At 37.6% G+C, this 22,549-nt stretch overlaps 1 protein-coding gene across 5 annotated transcripts in view; it reads left to right on the top strand.

Annotated features, from left to right (window-relative positions):
• PHKA1 (phosphorylase kinase regulatory subunit alpha 1) overlaps positions 1-22,549 on the top strand; it is a 149,135-nt gene that overhangs the window by 107,224 nt on the left and 19,362 nt on the right. For all 5 annotated transcript variants that reach the window (XM_057495520.1, XM_057495519.1, XM_057495518.1 and 2 more), the window contains 6 exons: positions 11,224-11,380; positions 11,848-11,927; positions 13,095-13,173; positions 13,314-13,443; positions 15,439-15,540; positions 17,207-17,322. In XM_057495520.1, coding sequence (XP_057351503.1) covers positions 11,224-11,380; positions 11,848-11,927; positions 13,095-13,173; positions 13,314-13,443; positions 15,439-15,540; positions 17,207-17,322 — 664 coding nt within the window. The remainder of the gene's footprint in view (positions 1-11,223; positions 11,381-11,847; positions 11,928-13,094; positions 13,174-13,313; positions 13,444-15,438; positions 15,541-17,206; positions 17,323-22,549) is intronic.

The raw sequence follows: 22,549 nt of genomic DNA, 5'->3' as shown, positions 1-22,549 counted from the left end.
CTTACATGGTGAACAAATTCTTACACAGTGAATAAGTTCTTACATGGTGAACGGTGCAGGGGTAGTCATCACAGAAACTTTTGGTTTTGATCACGCATTATGAACTATAAACAAACAGGTCAAATATGAATATTCGTTTGATTTTTATACTTGATTTATATGTGAATCCCACATTTCTCCCTTATTATTATTATTATTTTTAATAAAATGTTGAAGTGGTAGGTAGATGAAAGATAAAGGTAGAAAACATAGTTTAGTGCTGTAAGAGGACAAATGTAGATGATCAGGTGTGTGCCTATAGACTAAGTATTAATCCAAGCTAGACAAGAGCGACAAAACATCCACGATGCAGAAGATTTCTCTCAAAACAGGGGGGGGTGAGGTTCTAAGCCTCACCTCTGTTGATCCCCAATTTCTCACCTGATGGCCCCCCTGCGACTATGCCTGACTTAGATTGTTCCTCCCTTGAGGAATCTTACCCGTCTCTGGCTAACCAGTCATCTTCTGGGGCCATACAGGGAAATGTAAAGTTGGTAAGTGAGAGAGAAGCAATATTGTTTGAAAAGGTTAGCTTTTTACTTCTTTGCATATTTATGCCCTGTGGCTTCTATGCCCAGCATTTGTCTTGAGGTATCTTTACCACTTGGAAGAATTATGATACTCGGTAATTTTCGATATAAGGCATGAATTCTACTTAAGGGTTGTAATTAGGAAGGAAGAAGGAAAGCTATAGAAGTAGCAGGCGGAAGAAAACATGGGAAGATTGATTATTTCTTTGACATATCTTCTTGTAGAGTAACATAAACATGTATAGGTTTTAAACTACTAATTAAATTGTGCACACACATTAACATAATAGGAATACAGCTACATAACCAAAGCAGACCTACAATTACCAGCCATATCCAGTGAAACCAAGAAAACCAGTTAGGCACCCTAGGCATTTGTGAAAACTTATCAATGATATGATGGATATTGTCTAACTGAATTTGAATAGTTTGAGAAAAATAAGACAAATTAAAACAACACATTCCTGGGAACTGTTCACATCCCATATGTTCTTTTAACAGTAGATAGTCTGTAGTCGCAAGACTTTGGAGCACTGCAACTTGCATTTCTCCTAATTCTTGGTTGAGTTCCGACAGTATAGATCCAGTCAAATTTGTTGTTTTACTGTATGCACAGGCCAGCTTAGGTATCTCCTTCTTCATTCCAATGGCAAGTCCAGGAACTGGTGGGATGAATGCAGCTACAACTGCAACAGTGCCAGGATCTTTGTTGAAGTTTTTGATGATCATCTTCTGGAATGACTCTTCCAGAGAATGTTGTTGTTGGAAGTTCTTCTTCATATCGTATCTTAATTAGTTTTCTGGCTAGCGAAATTAGGCTTTGATCCTCTGTATAAACACAAACAAACCCTTTGCCCACACTTCGATATGCCCTTTATACCATTGTGAAGAACTTATTGGAGATCACCACACAGGACCTTTTTTTTTTTTTAAGAGAAAGGAATATTATCAGAAAAGTGTATTTCCATGGCTGATCATCTGAAACCCTTTAAATGATCAAAATTAAGCATATTTAAAGCATGCATTAATCATTGATTTACATTTAGTTTTATCCTATCAGGGAGTAATCCCCCTTTTCTTTCCTTTTTTTTTGTTGTCATTAATCTACAATTACATGAAGAATATTATGTTTACTAGGCTCTCCCCTATACCAGGTACCCCCACAAACCCCTTTACAGTCACTGTCCATCAGCATAGCAAAATGTTGTAGAATCACTACTTGTCTTCTCTGTGTTGTACAGCCCTCCCATTTCCCCCCCCCATTGTGCATGCTTATCATAATACCCCCTTTCTTCTTCCCCCCCCTTATCCCTCACTACCCACCCATCCTCCCATGTCCCTTTCCCTTTGGTACCTGTTAGTCCATTCTTGGGTTCTGTGATTCTGCTGCTGTTTTGTTCCTTCAGTTTTTGCTTTGTTCTTATACTCCACAGATGAGTGAAATCATTTGGTATTTCTCTTTCTCCGCTTGGCTTATTTCACAGAGCATAATACCCTCCAGCTCCATCCATGTTACAAATGGTAGGATTTGTTTCCTTCTTATGGCTGTGTAATATTCCATTGTGTATATGTACCACATCTTCTTTATCCATTCATCTACTGATGCACACTTAGGTTGCTTCCAATTCTTGGCTATTGTAAATAGTGCTGCGATAAACATAGGGGTGCATCTGTCTTTTTCAAACTGGAGTGCTGCATTCTTAGGGTAAATTCCTACGAGTGGAATTCCTGGGTCAAATGTTAAGTCTATTTTGAGCATTTTGAGGAACCCCCATACTGCATTCCAGAATAGTTGAACTAATTTACATTCCCACCAGCAGTGTAGGAGGGTTCCCCTTTCTCCACAACCTCACCAACATTTCTTGTTTGTCTTTTGGATGGTAGCCATCCTTACTGGTGTGAGGTGATACCTCATTGTGGTTTTAATTTGGATTTCTCTGATAATTAGCGATGTGGAGCATCTTTTCATTTATCTGTTGGCCATCTGTATTTCTTTTTTGGAGAACTGTCTGTTCAGCTCCTCTGCCCATTTTTTTCATTGAATTATTTGTTTTTTGTTTGTTGAGGTGGGTGAGCTCTTTATATATTTTGGACGTCAAGCCTTATCGGATCTGTCATTTACAAATATATTCTCCCATACTGTATGGTACCTTTTTGTTCTATTGATGGTGTCTTTTGCTGTACAGAAGCTTTTCATCTTAATTTAGTCCCACTTGTTCATTTTTGCTGTTGTTTTCCTTGCCCAGGGAGATATGTTCAAGAAGAGGTCACTCATGTTTATGTCTAAGAGGTTTTTGCCTATGATTTTTTCTAAGAGTTTTATGGTTTCATGACTTACATTCAGGTCTTTGATCCATTTTGAATTTTCTTTTGTGTATGGGGTTAACAATGGTCCAGTTTCATTCTCCTACATGTAGCTGTCCAGTTTTGCCAGCATCATCTGTTGAAGAGACTGTCATTTCGCCATTGTATGTCCATGGATCCTTTATCAAATATTAATTGACCATATATGTTTGGGTTAATGTCTGGAGTCTCTAATCTGTTCCACTGGTCTAAGGCTCTGTTCTTGTGCCAGTACCAAATTGTCTTGATTACTATGGCTTTGTAGTAGAGCTTGAAGTTGGGGAGTGATATCCCCCCTACTTTATTCTTCTTTCTCAGGATTGCTTTGGCTATTCGGGGTCTTTGGTGTTTCCATATGAATTTTTGAACAATTTGTTCCAGTTCGTTGAAGAATGTTGCTGGTAATTTGATAGGGATTGCATCGAATCTGTATATTGCTTTGGGCAGGATGGCCATTTTGACGATATTAATTCTTCCTAGCCACAAGCATGGGATGATTTTCCATTTGTTAGTGTCCCCTTTAATTTCTCTTAACAGTGACTTGTAGTTTTCAGGGTACAGTTCTTTCACTTCTTTGGTTAGGTTAATTCCTAGGTATTTTTTTCTTTTTGATGCAATTGTGAATGGAATTGTTTTCCTGATTTCTCTTTCTATTGGTTCATTGTTAGTGTATAGGAAAGCCACAGATTTCTGTGTGTTAATTTTGTATCCTGCAACTTTGCTGTATTCCAATATCAGTTCTAGTAGTTTTGGAGTGGAGTCTTTAGGGTTTTTTATGTACAGTATCATGTCATCTCCAAATAGTGACAGTTTAACTTCTTCTTTACCAATCTGGATTCCTTGTATTTCTTTGTTTTGTCTGATTGCCGTGGCTAGGACCTCCAGTACTATGTTAAATAACAGTGGGGAGACTGGGCATCCCTGTCTTGTTCCCGATCTCAGAGGAAAATCTTTCAGCTTCTCGCTGTTCAGTATAATGTTGGCTGTGGGTTTGTCATATATGGCCTTTATTATGTTGAGGTACTTGCCCTCTATTCCCATTTTGCTGAGAGTTTTTATCATGAATGGATGTTGAATTTTGTCAAAGGCTTTTTCAGCATCTATGGAGATGATCATGTGGTTTTTGTCTTTCTTTTTGTTGATGTGGTGGATGATGTTGATGGATTTTCGAATGTTGTACCATCCTTGCATCCCTGGGATGAATCCCACTTGGTCATGGTGCATGATCCTTTTGATATATTTTTTAATTTGGTTTGCTAATATTTTATTGAGTATTTTTGCATCTACATTCATCTGTGATATTGGTCTGTAATTTTCTGTTTTGGTGGGGTCTTTGCCTGGTTTTGGTATTAGGGTGATGTTGGCTTCATAGAATGAGTTTGGGAGTATTCCCTCCTCTTCTATTTTTTGGAAAACCTTAAGGAGAATGGGTATTATGTCTTCTCTGTGGGTCTGATAAAATTCGGAGGTAAGTCCGTATGGCCCGGGGGTTTTGTTCTTGGGTAGTTTTTTTATTACCATTTCAATTTCTTTGCTCATAATTAGTTTGTTTAACTTCTGTGTTTCTTCCTTGGTCAGTCTTGGAAGGTCGTATTTTTCTAGGAAGTTGTCCATTTCTTCTAGGTTTTCCAGCTTGTTGGCATATAAGTTTTCATAGTAGTCTTTAATAGTTCTTTGTATTTCTGTTGAGTCTGTCATGATTTTTCCATTCTCATTTCTGATTTTGTTGATTTGTGTTGATTCTCTTTTTCTCTTAATAAGTTTGGCTAGAGGCTTATCTATTTTGTTTATTTTCTCAAAGAACCAGCTCTTGGTTTCATTGATTTTTGCTATTGTTTTATTCTTCTCAATTTTGTTTATTTCTTCTCTGATCTTTATTATGTCCCTCCTTCTGCTGACTTTAGGCCTCATTTGTTCTTTTTTTTCCAGTTTCGATAATTGTGATGTTAGACTATTTATTTGGGATTGTTCTTCCTTCTTCAAGTGCGCCTGGATCGCTATATACATTCCTCTTAAGACTGCTTTCGCTGCGTCCCACAGAAGTTGGGGCTTTGTGTTTTTGTTGTCATTTGTTTCTATATATTCCTTGATCTCTATTTTAATTTGTTCATTGATCCATTGATTATTTAGGAGCATGTTGTTAATCGTCAATGTGTTTGTGAGCCTTTTTGTTTTCTTTGTAGAATTTATATCTAGTTTTATACCTTTGTGGTCTGGAAAGTTGGTCGGTAGAATTTCAATATTTTTGAATTTACTGGGGCTCTTTTTGTGGCCTAGTATGTGGTCTATTCTGGAGAATGTTCCATGTGCACATTAGAAGAATGTATATCCTGTTGCTTTTGGATGTAGAGTTCTATAGATGTCTATTAGGTCCATCTGTTCTACTGTGTTGTTCAGTGCCTCCGTGTCCTTACTTATTTTCTGCCTGGTGGGTCTATCCTTTGAGGTGAGTGGCGTGTTGAAGTCTCCTAAAATGAATGCATTGCAGTCTATTTCCCCCTTTAGTTCTGTTAGTATTTGTTTCACATATGCTGGTGCTCCTGTGTTGGGTGCATATATATTTAGAATGGTTATATCCTCTTGTTGGACTGAGCCCTTTATCATTATGTAGTGTCCTTCTTTACCTCTTGTTACTTTCTTTGTTTTGAAGTCTATTTTGTCTGATATTAGTACTGCAACCTCTGCTTTCTTCTCTCTGTTATTTGCCTGAAATATGTTTTTCCATCCCTTGACTTTTAGTCTGTGCATGTCTTTGGGTTTGAGGTGAGTTTCTTGTAAGCAGCATATAGATGGGTCTTGCTTTTTTATCCATTCTATTACTCTGTGTCTTTTGATTGGTGCATTCAGTCCATTTACATTTATGGTGACTATTGAAAGATATGTACTTATTGCCATTGCAGGCTTTAAATTTGTGGTTACCAAAGGTTCAAGGTTAGCCTCTTTAGTATCTTACTGCCTAACTTAGCTCACTTATTGATGTGTTATATACACTGTCTGGAGATTCTTTTCTTCTCTCCCTTTTTATTCCTCCTCCTCCATTCTTCATATGTTGGGTGTTTTGTTCTGTGCTCTTTTTAGGAGTGCTCCCATCTAGAGCAGTGCCTGTAAGATGCCCTGTAGAGGTGGTTTGTGGGAGGCAAATTCCGTCAACTTTTGCTTGTCTGGGAGTTGTTTAATCCCTCCATCATATTTAAATGATAATCGTGCTTGATACAGTATCCTTGGTTCAAGGCCCTTCTGTTTTATTGCCTTAAATATGTCATGCCATTCTCTTCTGGCCTGTAAGGTTTCTGTAGAGAAGTTTATTGATAACCTGATTGGTTTTCCTTTATATGTAACCTTTTCCTCTCTAGCTGCCTTTAAAACTCTTTCCTTGTCCTTGATCTTTGCCATTTTAATTATCATGTGTCTTGGTGTTATCCTCCTTGGGTCCTTTGTGTTGGGAGTTCTGTGTATTTCCGTGGTCTGTTTGATTATTTCCTCCCCCAGTTTGGGGAAGTTTTCAGCAATTATTTATTCAAAGACACTTTCTATCCCTTTTCTCTCTCTTCTTCTTCTGGTACCCCTATAATACGGATATTGTTCCTGTTGGATTGGTCACACAGTTCTCTTAATATTGTTTCATTCCTGTAGATCCTTTTATCTCTCTCTATGTCAGCTTCTATGCGTTCCTGTTCTCTGGTTTCTATTCCATCAATGGCTTCTTTCATCTTATCCATTCTGTTTATAAATCCTTCCAGAGTTTGTTTCACTTCTGTAATCTCCTTCCTGGCATCTGTGATCTCCCTCCGGACTTCATCCCTTAGCTCTTGCATATTTCTCTGCATCTCCGTCAGCATGTATATGATTTTTATTTTGAATTCTTTTTCAGGAAGGCTGGTTAGGTCTGTCTCCTTCTCTAGTGTTGTCTCTGTGATCTTGGTTTGCCTGTAATTTTGCCTTTTCATGATGATAGAAATAGTTTGCAGAGCTGGGACGAGTGACGGCTGGTAGAACTTCCCTTCTTTTTGATTTGTGGCCTTCCTCTCCTGGGAGAACAGCAACCTCTAGTGGCTTGTGCTGGGCAGCTGTGTGCAGACAGGGCTTCTGATTCCTGCCTGGCTGCTATGGAGTTTATCTCCGCTGTTGCTGTGGGCTTGGCCTTTCTCGGGCTGCTGCTCCAAAATGGTAGATTCGCGTTGGAGGGGGAGTGGCTGGGAGGCTATTTATCTCCGTGAGGGGCCTCCGTGCTCCCTGCTGCCCAGGGGGTTAGACTGCCCAGAGATCCCCAGATTCCCTGCCTCTGGACTATGTGTCCTAGGATGCTTCCATCTGGTTTTGGGGTCCCTGTCCCTTTAAGACTACCAAAAAGCACTCGCCAAAAAAAAAAAAATTAAATAAATATTAAAAAAAAAAAAAGCCCCTCACTTTTCTTTGCACTGGCCTCAGGGACCCGCTCACTGGTCTTGCTGTCCTGTTTCCCTAGTATCCAGGACCCCACACATGCACTGTGTCTGTGCTCTGGTGTGGATGTCTGGGGCTGGGTGTTTAGCAGTCCTGGGCTCCCTCTCCCTCCCCGCTCCGACTCCTCTCCTCCTGCCGTGAGCTGGCAGCAGGGGCGCTTGGGTCCCACCAGGCCGGGGCTTATATCTTACCCCCTTTCCAAGGCACTGGGTTCTCGCAGGTGTGGATGTGGTCTGGATGTTGTCCTGTGTCCTCTGGTCTCTATTCTAGGAAGAGTTGTCTTTGTTATATTTTCATAAATATATGTGGTTTTGGGAGGAGATTTCCGCTGTTCTACTCACGCCGCCATCTTGTCTCCACCCCTATATATGTCTTTTTAACTTACCATGCCTGAAATCAAATTCCCTATCTTTACCAAAAACCTACTACTTCCTGACCCTGTTGATAGTATCATCATTCTTTTGGTCACAGACTTGAAATTGTGTTATCATCTTCAACATCTCCTCTTCTCCTGCCTCTCCCTACTGAATCACCACTACCATCAGGAATCTTCTGTGATCTGACTTTCAAACTTTATCTAGTATTTCTCCCCCCTCACAGTGTGAATACTCCCACCAAAACAGCCTACTACTTATATCCAAAACACAGCTTATACATGACTCGTTTTGTACCTTGATTCATGTTTCTTCCTCTGCCTGGCCTACTCTCCTTCACCACCTCCATCTCTCCTTGTCAGAATTGTGGCTATCCATCAAGGTTTATTTCATCTGTAACACCATGAAGCTTTTTCTGATCAATAGGAATAAAAAAGATCTCTGATTGTGAGATCTCATAGCACTTCTTTTCATTTTATTTATGTGTTTGTTTGTGTGTTTTATTTTGACCATTTTGAACTTAGAGAAAGGCTCTAAGGATAGTACAAAAAAATTTTCTGGATATCCTTTACCCAGATCCCTCAGATGTTTACATTGAATTTTTATCTCTCTTTCTCTGTGTTTCTCTGCCCTTCTGTCTGTCTCACTCCCTCTTTCTTTTTCTATCATCATCATCATTCACACGTATATTACATTTTTCAGAACCGTTTGAAAGTGGCAGACATGATCCCATTTTCCCCTTAAGTACTTCAGTGTGCATTTCGTAAAGACTAGGAATTCTCTTACATTAGCACAGTACAATCGCCAAAATCAGAAAATTCACGTTAAAACAATACTATTATCCAGTCTACAGACCTTGTCAAGATTTGTCAGTGGTTCCAATAATGTCTTTATAGCAAATGAAAATCTAAATTATGCATTTCTTTCAGTTCTCATGTGTCCCTATTCTCCTTTAATCTGGAAGAGTTCCTGTGTCTTTATTTTTCATGTTACTGACGTTTTTGAAGAATACAGACCGGTTATTATGTATACTGTCCCTAAATTTGGGGTTATCTGAATTAAATTCAGGTTAGGCATTTTTGGCAGGAATACCACTGAAATGATGCTGAGTTCTTAGTGTGTCATGTCAGGAGGCACATTGCTAGTAACTTTGGCCACTTGGTTAAAGAAATATCCTTCACCATAAAGTTATTATGTTACACTTTATAACTAAAGAGTGTCTTGTGAAGATGTGCTTTGAAACTATGTAAATATCCTGTTACTCTTCAAACTTCCCTTCAGTTTTTTAATCCATTGATGATTCTTCCTACAGCACTTTTTATTTCAGGTTTTTAAAAATATATTAACTATCATTATATATAATGCTATATATTCATAGATAAAACATGATCATGGTTCAAACTTTTTAAAGTACAAAAGGATACAGTGAAAGCGTGAAAAGTCTTTCTCCCACCTCTGTCCCCCAGGTACCTGGTTTCCTAACAGGCATTCGGTGTTACTAGTTTTTTGTGCATCCATCCAGGGACATTTTATGCAAATACAGAGATATGTGTATACTTTTATACCTGTTTACCCAAATGGTAGCATAGTATACTTACTGCTCTGTACCTTGCTTTTTTTCACTAAAACTATATATCTTGAAGATCATTACATATATGTTCCAGTTATCACTGCATAACAAATCACCCCAGAATTCAGTGGCTTAAAATAACAAAAACAAAAAGTGTTTATCTGCCACAGTTCTGAGGCTTGCCTGGGTTCAGCTAGGCAGTTCTCACTTGGGTCTCACTCAGTTGAAGTCCAACAGTATCTGGGGCTGAAGTCGTTATGAGGCTTGTCCACTCATAGATCAGTAGCAGTTGATATTAGCTATTGGTTGGAGCCTCAGTTGGGCCTGTCACCTGGAACACCTACAGATGACCTCCCCAGCTCTCTCCACTTCCTCACAGCATGCTATCTAGGTTCCAAGAGAATGTGTCCCAAGAAAGGACCAAGTGGGAGCTGCGTTACTGTTTATGACCTAGCTTCAGAAATCAGTCAGCATCACTTTACCTTAGTCACAGGCATGCCTGGGTTGAAAGCGGGAGAATACAGATCCCATCTCTTGATGGGAGAATTATAGAAGTCACATTGGAAGAACATGTTAGATGGAACATTGTTGCAGCCATTTTGAAACCTAAATCTGCTACAGTCTAGATCTACATCATATTTTCTTAATAGTTGCATAGCATTCTGTCATTTGACTATACCATATAATTTGTTTAACTAGTCTCCTGTTGATGGACATTTGGATTGTTTCCAGTCGTTCACTATCACAAAAAGTTTTATAGCAAATAACCTCATAGCATGTGTCATTTTCATCTGTGGAATTTATCCTACAGATATACTAGAAGTGAAATTGTGAGATCAAAGAATATAGGCATTTTTAATATTGATACATATTTCCAAAGAGCCCTGCAGAGGAATTGTCTCAATTTTCACTCCCACTGGCAACATACTGAGAGTGCCTTTTCTTCCAAAGCCTCACCAATGCAGTGTTATAAAATTTGGGGTTTTTTGACAATATGATAGACAAAGATATTATCTTAGTGTAGTGTTCATTTTAATTTGTTTTACTATGAGTGAAATCGAACACCTTTTCCTGTGTTTAAAAGCCATCAGTGTTTGTTTTGCCAGATTTTCTTTTGTTGCTTATCTTCTTATCTATTTATTGGAGCACCTGATATATTAGGGAGATTAGCCTACGAATTGCAAATATTTTTCTGTTTGCTTATAGTTTTTGAATGAGGATTTTGTTGCTTTCACATATATAAATGTATCAATCTTTTATAGCTTCTGATGTATAGTTCATAGTTAAAATATCCTCTTGCCTCCAAAGCTATAAAATAGTTCTCCCATATTTTTTCTAGTACCTTTACGTTTAAGTCTTTGCATTGGGAATTTTGATGTACAGTGTGAGGCAGGAATCCAACTTCCTTCTCAGATGGCTACTTGATTGTCTAAACATCATTTAATAAATAATCTACCTTTACTACATATTAAATTCCCAGTTTTATAGTGCTTTTTCTTCCACGGTGCTTCACAGTTGACTTGTGCTGTAGTAATTGTTACAATAATGATGTGTAGGTATCCTTTAAAAATAAGCACACATCCTTCTTAGTTCTTCAGTAGTTCCCTATGTATAGCATACTTTCTGAACTGCCAGTAGTTAAATTAAATCTTTGACTATTTTCTGGTATTTTGAAGCACATGAAGATGGTAAAAGAATGCATTTTGTCAAGATACAACTGAAATTAAGACTTATTCTTGTCTCGGTATTTGGCTTTCAGGGCTGACTATTAATCATAACTTTACAAGGATCCTTAGTAAATAACATTCATTTCCTAATGAGAGAGACCTATTAAAAACAGGCATATCCATTATAACACTGAAACAAAAGATTATTGCTGGTGGCTTTACTTATAATTAATGTAAGCTTGTCTTGAACATTTCAGAGGACCTGACTGGGATACCGGGTTATATGATGAGGAGAGTGTGACCGTCCGAGAGCTGCTTGCTGAACTATATAGCAGAGTTGGAGAAATTCGTCACTGGGGCCTGATTCGATACATCTCTGGAATCTTAAGGAAGAAGGTGGAAGCACTTGATGAGGTACTATAAATTCTTCTGGAATTTATACCAAATCTAAATGGAGGTGGGTTTGAAAATCAGTTTCCATAATTGATTTTTTAAGACAACCACAGTGTCTATTCATTTGAGTGTTGTCTTTCCCACATAAAGTTTCTGGCATTCAGTTAGCCTTTTCTTTGTGAATGTCAAATATACTGAAGTATATAAACTGTAGGCTTGTAGAGGTGTTATAAACCATAAGAATTCTAGATCTTAAGAATGTATTTACTGTAGGGTTAAAGTTCCTACCTCTTAGCAGATAAAAATACCTCATTGTTCCTTCCTAGAAACCCCTTTTTTCTGATCTTTATGGTATTTTCTGAGGAAGAGAGTTTAGTGTGTCATTAAATTAAGGGGAAGCAAAGGCTGAGAAGAATGGAAATGGGAACACCTCATGGAAATCGGAGGTGTTATAGGAAGGATAATGCTTTTATGCTATTTCTTCTTAGGCCTGCACAGACCTTCTTTCCCACCAGAAACATTTGACAGTGGGACTGCCTCCAGAACCTCGAGAGAAGACCATCTCTGCGTAAGTATGGTTTTTGGTTGAATTTGATCAAGCTTCTCTGAGACTTCAGGAGCTATGTGAACTAACCACAATTCTCTTGCCCTAATCTGTTGATGGGTGATAACATCCAACATTTGTGAGCTTTTGTCAGAGACACTTGGCATGAAAATATTCAGACAGCATGAGCAAATGAAAGAGAAAACTCACAGGAAGTAGTGAAACATACTTTGCTTTTTGTGTTTTTGTTTGTTTGCTTACTTATTGGCTTTCCCAAACATGCCATTCGGAAAACAAACAGGACTACCGGAATTAGCACCCACAAAAAATCGGCTATACTCTGGACTTTATCCAGGCCTCTCTCCTTGGCCTAGAATGTCTGTTTTCTCCCTATGTCTCTTCATATTTCTTTCCTCTACTTGTCTCTGTGTCCACATTTCCCATTTATATAAGAACAGCACTCATATTGGATTAGCCCATCCAATGAGCTCACTTTAAATTAATTACCTCTGTAAGGACCTCATCTCCAAATAAGGTCACACTCTGAAGGACTAGGGTTAGGATTTCAACATGTGAACTTTGAGGGGATACAATACAATGGCTCCTAGCAAACAAAACCTTTTATCACACATCAGATAAAGTGTGTGACTACTGGGCAATCCGAAAGAAGATGCATGGTCCCTGCTCCCAGAGTGCTCAGTATCAATAGGAGAGTCCAAAGTGTGGAAGGAGGTGTGCGTACCTGTATGTTTGTGTGTGTGTATAAACTCATGAAACTGTAGAAAATCAGTTTAACTGTAAGGTGTGATTGTAAAATAATAAAATGGCTTACAAAAGACACAGCTTACATTGAGCTTATGAATTTCTAGCCATAATAGTTACTTCTCAAATGACAAGAATTAACCATGAAAGACTACTCTGGAAGGACACCATGTGGTGAGTTGTAAATAAAATTTGGAAGGAGAAGGGCAATCCAGGTTTGGAGATAAAAGAGCAGAGCCCTCCTGAGTTGATATGGGCCAGAGTGGTTTGATGAGACAATGAATCTTGAAGACTGAAAGAATCAGAATGCTACCAGTAATGATGAGATGTTGAAGCAGTGACTTTGACTTGGGAAGAGCTTTTTTATTTTCTCAATATGTTTAGGTTTAAGTATTTATAGAATTTTGTCTTTACTGTCTTCTTCCTCAGTCCTCTGCCCTATGAAGTACTCACTCAGCTGATAGATGAAGCCAGTGAGGGGGACATGAGCATTTCTATCCTTACACAGGTGAGCAGAATTATAAAGCCTGATATGGTGATTGATATTTTAAAGTTCCTTATCAATTGATCTGGCAGTTTCCAAAGACCACAAAATGGGCCTTGTGAGACCTGGGCCATGATTTTTGTTTGTGTCTATTCAATGTGCAGGAAATAATGGTGTATCTAGCTATGTATATGCGAACCCAGCCTGGCCTCTTTGCTGAAATGTTTCGACTTCGAATTGGTCTGATCATACAAGTTATGGCAACAGAACTGGCCCATTCCCTTCGATGCTCAGGTACTCAACTTAGTAACTATTTTAGGTAAAATTCACTTGTAATGTGGGTCTGTTGAGTTTTGGATCAGGAGGGAAAGCAAGCTAAAACATTCTTAGCAGTATCTTAGAAGTTGCATATAGCAATCTTGTTCCCATGCTCATCAACCTCTATTTATACAAGTCAAGGGACTGTTATAATGACAGATTTATGTATTACTTCTACAACTTCAAATTACATTCCTCCTAGAGTGATCTGGAGCATGCATTGAACTTCAGTGTGGCAGACTTGGTTCAATTCTGATTCAGGCAGTGCAGCATGTAGACACCAGATTGAGCCACCACATCCGTTTGATCATAGTGTCAGTATTTGTCTAGTCAACATTAGGACTGAATAAAGGAAGACAATATTTCTATTACTTTATCTGATAGGACTGTCTTTAAAATTAAGCGTAGGGTATATTTGGCAAGATAGCAGTTTTGGAAGAATAGTTGGGGCCTATGGAAGCTGTAGTGCAGAATCATATAAAATGTAAGTGGGAAAGCAGAAGGGGCCCCCATGGCATGACTGTTTATTCCATTGGTGTGTGTTTGATTTCAACAAAAATCGCAAAATAATAGATATGGATTGTATACAAAAATAAAAGCACAGTTGCAAAACTGAGTTTTAGCCATTGTTTCAGTTAAATTTCCCCAAAAGGCTTTTAATTGAGCTGTTAAGTATGTCAATTTATTGGTTTGAGTCTAACCTCAATTATATGAGATGATTTGTATTTAAGTAATCTTTTAAAGGGAAGAGAGCTAATGATTATTTTATGCCTACCATATGCCAGACACAATGTTTTTTGCTTTATATTTACATACATTATCTCATTTAATCCTTACAACAACCATCTGAAGATGGTATTTTTGTCCCATTTTTACTAATGAGAAAATTTCCCCAAAGTTACATAGCTAGTAAATAGTGGAATTTGAGTCCAAATCTGCCTGACTCCAAATAATTTCCAGTTGAGCATATTGTTATAGGTTACATATAATATATATGTGTATATATGTATATATTCTCTAAATATGGTATCAAGGGCTGTTATATGATCTGATTATTCAATAAAACCTCGATGAAGGATAAACCTCCAAACGTTCTTCACTTTTCCTTAATTACCTGTTAAGGATCTTTTTTTCCTGTGGATTTGTCAAAATCATAGCTCGTTATTTTTTACAGGATAAAGTCAAGACCTCTGGGTCTGAGATTTGAGACTCAATAGTCTGGCCCCTATCTACTACTTTAATACTACCTCCCTCTGATTTTATCAGTCCCCATCCTTGAAGACTGATGTTACCTCTGATTACCAAAGCATTTATTATCTATACCTCTCATTTGGCACTTGGTATGGCCATGTGTTATTGCTTTTATCTTGTTTATATGTCCAGTCTCTCCCAAGTAATTGATCAGCCTTTCAGGGTCAAGTATGATGTCATACTTGTTCATATTAACATCACTTAAAATTGTGGCCTACATGTGGTAAACTATTACTAAGTGTCTGATGTTAACAAACAAGTTCTAGTTATATTCTTAATATTGTTCATAATTTCATAATTCATATCAATTATCTTTTAAGTCCCCATATTTCCAGACTGAGAAGTTTGTATTATTTTAGTCCATCTGCATATATATATTCATTGCCTTTCTCTGAATGACTTCCAGTTCCATTATTCTCCTTTCATTCTCCACACCTTTAAATAAAGATTCTACTGAGTACCCTAGTAGTGTGAAAGGGAGAGGAAGAAGAAATCAGACCTGTTAATCCCTAAACTGGATGGGATGGTCAGTCCTTAAATTAGTAAGAACCTATTTAGTATGAATACCTAGCCAATGTGGTGCTAGAAATTTATCTTATAATTCTATTCTTCTAATCAAGTGACTTAGAAATTCTAAACAAGAAAGGAAACAGAGAAAAAATAGCACGGGTTTGGCAGGCCAGTTAGAAAGCCCTCTGTTTTAACATTTCTGCTGACTAGCTGAGGAAGCCACGGATGGCCTGATGAATCTCAGTCCTTCAGCCATGAAGAATCTCCTGCATCACATTCTCAGCGGCAAGGAGTTTGGAGTGGAACGAAGTGGTAAGGTTGAATAACTGCATTTCCATTTCAGAAGGTTTTAAGTGTCTCACTGTTTTTTTAATGTTTTTCTTTTATCAGAGGAACTTTTTCCCCCAAATAAATAGAACCCCAATATATGAAACATTTAAGTAAATCTGTCTTCTGAAACAAAATTCAGAAACCAGTTTATGTCATTCTTTTCCTTAAATGATTTGTCAACTAAACAGATTACTATCATGTTTTGTTTTGAACTGCTTTATCCATTCCTGTACATTATCCTAAGTGTCTACTTCAGGACAACTAACAACGCATATCATTTGAAACTTTCTTGTATTCCAGTTGGCAATAATTCAGTAGGACTTAGCCATGGTGTGTGTGTGTGTGAATGCCATATCCTTTCACCTTTATATACAAATACATATAGGGGTCCACCACAGATTAATCCTCCACCTGCACTAGGTGATTTTGGCAGTGGTATTTGTTATCAAGTACCTAACACATCAGAACAAATGAAAAGGATTATCTCTCATACTCAAGTTTTAGGCTTAGGATAAATATATACAGTCATTCCCACCTACCTGTGGTTTCACTTTTGCAATTTCAGTTACCCAAGGTCAGCTGCAGTCTGGAAACAGATGGTCTTCCTTCTGACTTATTGTCAGAAGGTCAGTGGTAGCCAAATGCTGTGTCACATATCCTTCATCTCACTTCATGTCATCAGATAGGCATATGTGTCACATATCCTCTCATCAGCACAGAAAGAAAGGTGAATACAGTACAATAAAAAGTTTGAGACAGAGAGACCACATTCACCTAACTTTTATTACATGATATTGTTATAATTGTTCTATTGTATTACTGTTGTTACTCTTACTGTACCTAATTTATAAATAAATTTTATCATTGGTATGTATGTACAATTGACTCTTAAACAATTTAGGGAGTAGGATCTCTGACACCACCATCAGCAGTCGAAAATCTCTGTATAACTTCTAACTCCCCCAAAACTTAATCACTAATAGCCATTGACCAAGAGCCTTACTGATAACATAAACAGTAAATTAACTCACATTTTGTATATTACATGTAGTATATACTGTATTCTTACCATAAAGTAAGCTAGAGAAAAGAAATATTTTTCAAATTGTCAGAAATCTCCAAAAATTTTCCAATATATTTATAGAAAAAAATCCACATATAAGTGGACCCATACAGTTCAAACCTGTGTTGTTCAAGGGTCAGCTGTACAGGAAAAAACTTGGTATATACAGGGTTCAGTCTATCTGTGGTTTAAGGCATTCACCATGGTCTTGGAATGTGAAGACTGTGGCTAAGGGAAGACTACTGTAATGTCAGATGGATAAATGCTAGACCTTAGAGTGGCAAAAAAAAGTTAAAAACCAGTGCTCCTCAAGCTTTACTGTGCATAAGAATCACCTGGGGAATCTTACTAAGATGCAGACTCTGATCCAGTAGGTATGGAGTGAGGCTTAAGATTCTAACAAACTCCTAGGTGCTGCTGCTGCTGGTCCATGCACCACACTTCAGATAGTAAGGCTGTACTTGGCTGATAGTTAGGGCTTTTTTATTAACATAAAAGATAGACACACTACATCTTCTAAACATGGTAGGGAAAAAAACCTGAACCTGATTATACTCTTTCTTTTTAATCTTTCATGCTATATAGTTCGGCCCATTGATTCAAATGTCAGCTCTGCGATTTCTATCCACGAAATCGGTGCTGTAGGAGCAACCAAAACAGAACGAACTGGGATCATGCAGTTAAAAAGTGAGATAAAGCAGGTAGGATATCTTGGGAGATTAGATGGGAGATTGTCATGTTTAAGAACATTCTTTTGGAATCAGAATTTGTTGGGATCATGCATTTTGTTTTATGTCCTGACTTTAATTTGAGCCATTTATTTTTCAGGTGGAATTTCGTACACTGTCTATTTCAACTGAAAGTCAGGTGAAACAACTAGGGCCCCTTTAACACAGTTTAATCTGCCTTTAGTTCTATATAACATGCATGAGCTCAATGCCTTCTTACAAATAAGATAAGAAGCCACAGAGTAGCTGGTTTGATTCTCCTTTATAGCAATCGTTTTGTAGACAGCATTCCTTACCCTGCACCAAACTATTTTGCTAATTTTTAGAGGACAATAATTGCTTTCTGATTGCAAGAAATTGAAATCCTGAGTTCCCCATGTTAGAATTAACATGTAATTTTGGAATTATGCTTTTTGGTTAAAGTAGACTTAGATTTATTACTTTAAGAAACATACTAGAGAGAACATCAGATTAGCCGACGGCCTTTTGAAAATCTATTTTTAGGTGTCCTAAAATTATGTTTTTATCATTGCCATCAGAGAGATATGTGAAAGATGATGTGAACACATAGAGGAAAAAAAGTCTAAATCAGTCTGGAAGTTGGTGGAAGTCATCAAACTTCATACTGTAGCCTCTAACTCATTTCTCCCTGCAGATGAAAATAAGTGAGTATTATAAAAATAAATACTTAATAACTTCTTTCAAAACTCTGGGAAATCATATGATTTCAAAGTCACCAAGTTGAGAAGATATTGATTTGGTCTCTTCTACCAGCACTTACTATAAATCCTGAAAACTACTCCTCCTATTAACCGAGAAACCTTTGCTAATCATGAATCTAAAGCCTGCAATGGCAATAAGTACATACCTATCAATAATCACCCTAAATGTAAATGGACTGAATGCACCAATCAAAAGACATAGAGTCACTGAATGGATAAAAAAACAAGATCCATCTATATGCTGCTTACAATAGACTCACCTCAAACCCAAAGACATGCACAAAATAAAAGTCAAGGGATAGAAAAAGATATTTCATGCAAACAACAGGGAGAAAAAAGCAGGTGTTGCAGTCCTAGTATTAGACAAAATAGACTTCAAAACAAAGAAAGTAACAAGAGATAAAGAAGGACATTATATAATGATAAAGGGGCCAGTCCAACAAGAGGATATAACCATTCTAAATATATATGCACCCAACGCAGGAGCACCAGCATATGTGAAACAAATACTAACAGAACTAAAGGAGGAAATAGAATGCAATGCATTCATTTTAGGAGACTTCAACACTCCACTAACTCTGAGGGACAGATCAACCAGACATAAAATAAGTAAGGAGAAAGAGGCACAGAACAACACACTAGAACAGATGGACCTAATAGACATCTATAGAACTCTACATCCAAAAGCAATAGGATACACATTCTTCTAAAGTGCACATGGAACATTCTCCAAAATAGACCACATACTAGGCCACAAAAAGAGCCTCAGTAAATTCAAAAAGATTGAAATTCTACCAACCAACTTTTCAGACCACAAAGGTCTGAAATAAATTGTACAAAGAAATCTAAAAGGCCCACAAACACATGGAGGCTTAACAACATGCTCCTAAATAATCAATGGATCAATGACCAAATTAAAGAAGAGATCAAGCAATATATGGAAACAAATGACAGCAACAACACAAAGCCCCAACTTCTGTGGGACGCAGCGAAAGCAGTCTTATGAGGAAAGTATATAACAATCCAGGCACATTTAAAGAAGGAAGAACAAACCCAAATGAATAGTCTAACATCACAATTATCGAAATTGGAAAAAGAAGAGCAAATGAGGCCTAAAGTCAGCAGAAGAAGGGACATAATAAAGATCAGAGAAGAAATACATAAAATTGAGAAGAAAAAAACAATAGAAAAAATAAATGAAACCAAGAACTGGTTCTTTGAGAAAATAAACAAAATACATAAGCCTCTAGCCAGACTTATTAAGAGAAAAAGAGAATCAACACACATCAACAGAATCAGAAACAAGAAAGGAAACATCACAACAGACCCCACAGAAATACAAAGAATTATTAGAGACTACTATGAAAACCTATATACTAACAAGGTGGAAAACCTAGAAGAAATGGACAACTTCCTAGAAAAATACAACCTTCCAAGACTAACCAAGGAAGAAACACAAAATCTAAACAAACCAAATATCAGCAAAGAAATTGAAGTGGTAATCAAAAAACTACCCAAGAACAAAACCCCTAGGACCAGATGGATTTACCTCAGAATTTTATCAGACACACAGAGAAGATATAATACCCTTTCTCCTTAAAGTTTTCCAAAATATAGAAGAGTAGGGACTATCCCCAAACTCATTCTATGAAGTGAAAACACCCTAATACCAAAACCAAGCAAAGACCCCACCAAAAAAGAAAATTACAGACCAATATCCCTGACGAATATAGATGCAAAAATATTCAACAAAATATTAGCAAACCGAATTCAAAAATACATCAAAAAGATCATGCACCATGACCAAGTGGGATTCATCCCAGGAATGCAAGGATGGTACATTTGAAAATCCATCAACATCATCCGCCACATAAACAAAAAGAAAGACAAAAACTACATGATCATGTCCATAGATGCTAAAAAGGCATTTGACAAAATTCAACATCCATTCATGATAAAAACTCTCAACACAGTGGGTATAGAGGGCAGTTACCTCAACATAATAAAGGCCATATATGACAAACCCACAGCCAACATCACACTGAACATCAAGAAGCTGAAAACTATTCCTCTGAGATCAGAAACAAGACAGGGATGCCAACTCTCCTGACTGTTACTCAACATAGTACTGGAGGTCCTAGCCATGGCAATTAGACAAAACTAAGAAATATAAGAAATTCAGATTGGTAAAGAGGAAGCCAAACTGTCACTATTTGCAGATGACATGATATTGTACATTAAAAAAAACCCTAAAGACTCCACTCCAAAACTAATAGAACTGATACTGGAATACAGAAAAGTTGCAGGATACAAAATTAACACACAGAAATCTATGGCTTTCCTATACACTAACAGTGAACAAATAGAAAGAGAAATCAGGAAAACAATTCCATGCACAATAACATAAAAAAGAATAAAATACCTAGGAACCTAACCAAGGAAGTCAAAGGCCTATACCCTGAAAACTACAAGACACTCTTAAGAGAAATTAAAGGGGACACTAACAAATGGAAACTCATCCCATGCTCTTGGCTAGGAAGAATTAATATCGTCAAAATGGCCATCCTGCCCAAAGCAATATACAAATTTGATGCAATCCCTATCAAATTACCAACAGCATTCTTCAGTGAACTGGAACAAATACTTCAAAAATTCATATGGAACCACCAAAGACCCCGAATAGCCAAAGCAATCCTGAGAAGGAAGAATAAAGTGGGGTGGATCTCATTCCCCAACTTCAAGGTATACTACAAAGCCACAGTAATCAAGACAATTTGGTACTGGCACAAGAACAGACCCACAGACCAGTGGATTAGAGACTCCAGACATTAACCCAAACATATACGGTCAATTAATATATGGTAAAGGAGCCATGGACATACAATGGGGAAATGACAGTCTCTTCAACAGATGGTGCTGACTAAACTGGACAGCTACATGTAAGAGAATGAAACTGGATCACTGTCTAACCTCATACACAAAAGTAAATTTGAAATGGATCAAAGACCTGAATGCAAGTCATAAAACCATGAAACTCTTAGAAAAAAACATTGGCAAAAATCTCTTGGACATAAACATGAGCAACGTCTTCATGAACATATCTCCCTGGGCAAGGGAAACCAAAGCAAAAATGAACAAGTGGGACTATATCAAGCTGAAAAGCTTCTGTACAGCAAAGGACACCATCAACAGAACAAAAAGGTACCCTACAGTATGGGAGAATATATTCATAAATGACAGATCCGATAAAGGATTGACATCCAAAATATATAAAGAGTACATGCATCTCAACAAACGAAAAGCAAATAATCCAATTAAAAAATGGGCAGAGGAGCTGAACAGACAGTTCTCCAAAGAAGGAATTCAGATGGCCAACAGACACATGAAAAGGTGCTCCACATCGCTAGTCATTAGAGAAATGCAAATTAAAACCACAATGAGATATCACATCACACCAGTAAGGATCGCCACCATCAAAAAGACAAACAACATCAAATGTTGGTGAGGATGTGGAGAAAGGGGAACCCTCCTACACTGCTGGTGGGAATGTAAATTAGTTCAACCATTGTGGAAAACAGTATGGAGGTCCCTCAAAAAGCTCAAAATAGAAATACCATTTGACCCAGGAATTTCACTTCTAGGAATTTACCCTAAGAATGCAGCAACCCAATTTGAAAAAGACAGATGCACCCCTATGTTTATTACAGCACTATTTTCAATAGCCAAGAAGTGGAAGCAACCTAAGTGTCCATCAGTAGATGAATGGATGAAGAAGAGGTGGTACATATACACAATGGAATATTATTCAGCCATAAGAAGAAAACAAATCCTACCATTTGCAACAACATGGATGGAGCTAGAGGGTATTATGCTCAGTGAAATAAGCCAGGTGGAGAAAGACAAGTACCAAATGATTTCACTCATATGTGGAGTGTAAGAACAAAGAAGAACTGAAGGAACAAAACAGCAGCAGAATCACCGAACCCAAGAATGGACTAACAGTTACCAAAGGGAAAGGGCCTGGGGAGGATGAGTGGGAATGGTGGGATAAGGGTGGGGAAAAAGAAAGGGGGCCATACGATTAGCATGTATAGTGTGGGGGGGCCTAGGGAGGGATGTGCAACACAGAGAAGACAAGTAGTGATTCTACAGCATCTTGCTACACTGATGGACAGTGACTGTAATGGGGTTTGTGGGGGGGACTTGGTGAAGGGGGAGGTCTAGTAAACATAATGTTCTTCATGTAATTGTAGATTAATGATAAAAAATGAATTAAAAATAACTGCTCTTCCTGCTTTCAAAATAGTTATGCTTCTTTACAAGTATTAAGGCCTATCTAGAAGAGGAGAGGCAAAATGGAAATGTTGTTTGTTTTTAGGAGTCAGAAACCATTTAAGACAAGAATGAGCCAATACTTGAAGTTTAATTGGAAGTAAACTTAATTTGAATTCACTTAATCATATACCTTTTCACATATA

This window comes from Manis pentadactyla, chromosome X, assembly GCF_030020395.1.
Source record: "Manis pentadactyla isolate mManPen7 chromosome X, mManPen7.hap1, whole genome shotgun sequence".
In the NCBI taxonomy this organism is placed as follows: Eukaryota; Metazoa; Chordata; class Mammalia; order Pholidota; family Manidae; genus Manis; species Manis pentadactyla.
The sequence above is the reverse complement of the archived record's forward strand: the minus strand, read 5'-3'. Positions and strand labels throughout refer to the sequence as shown.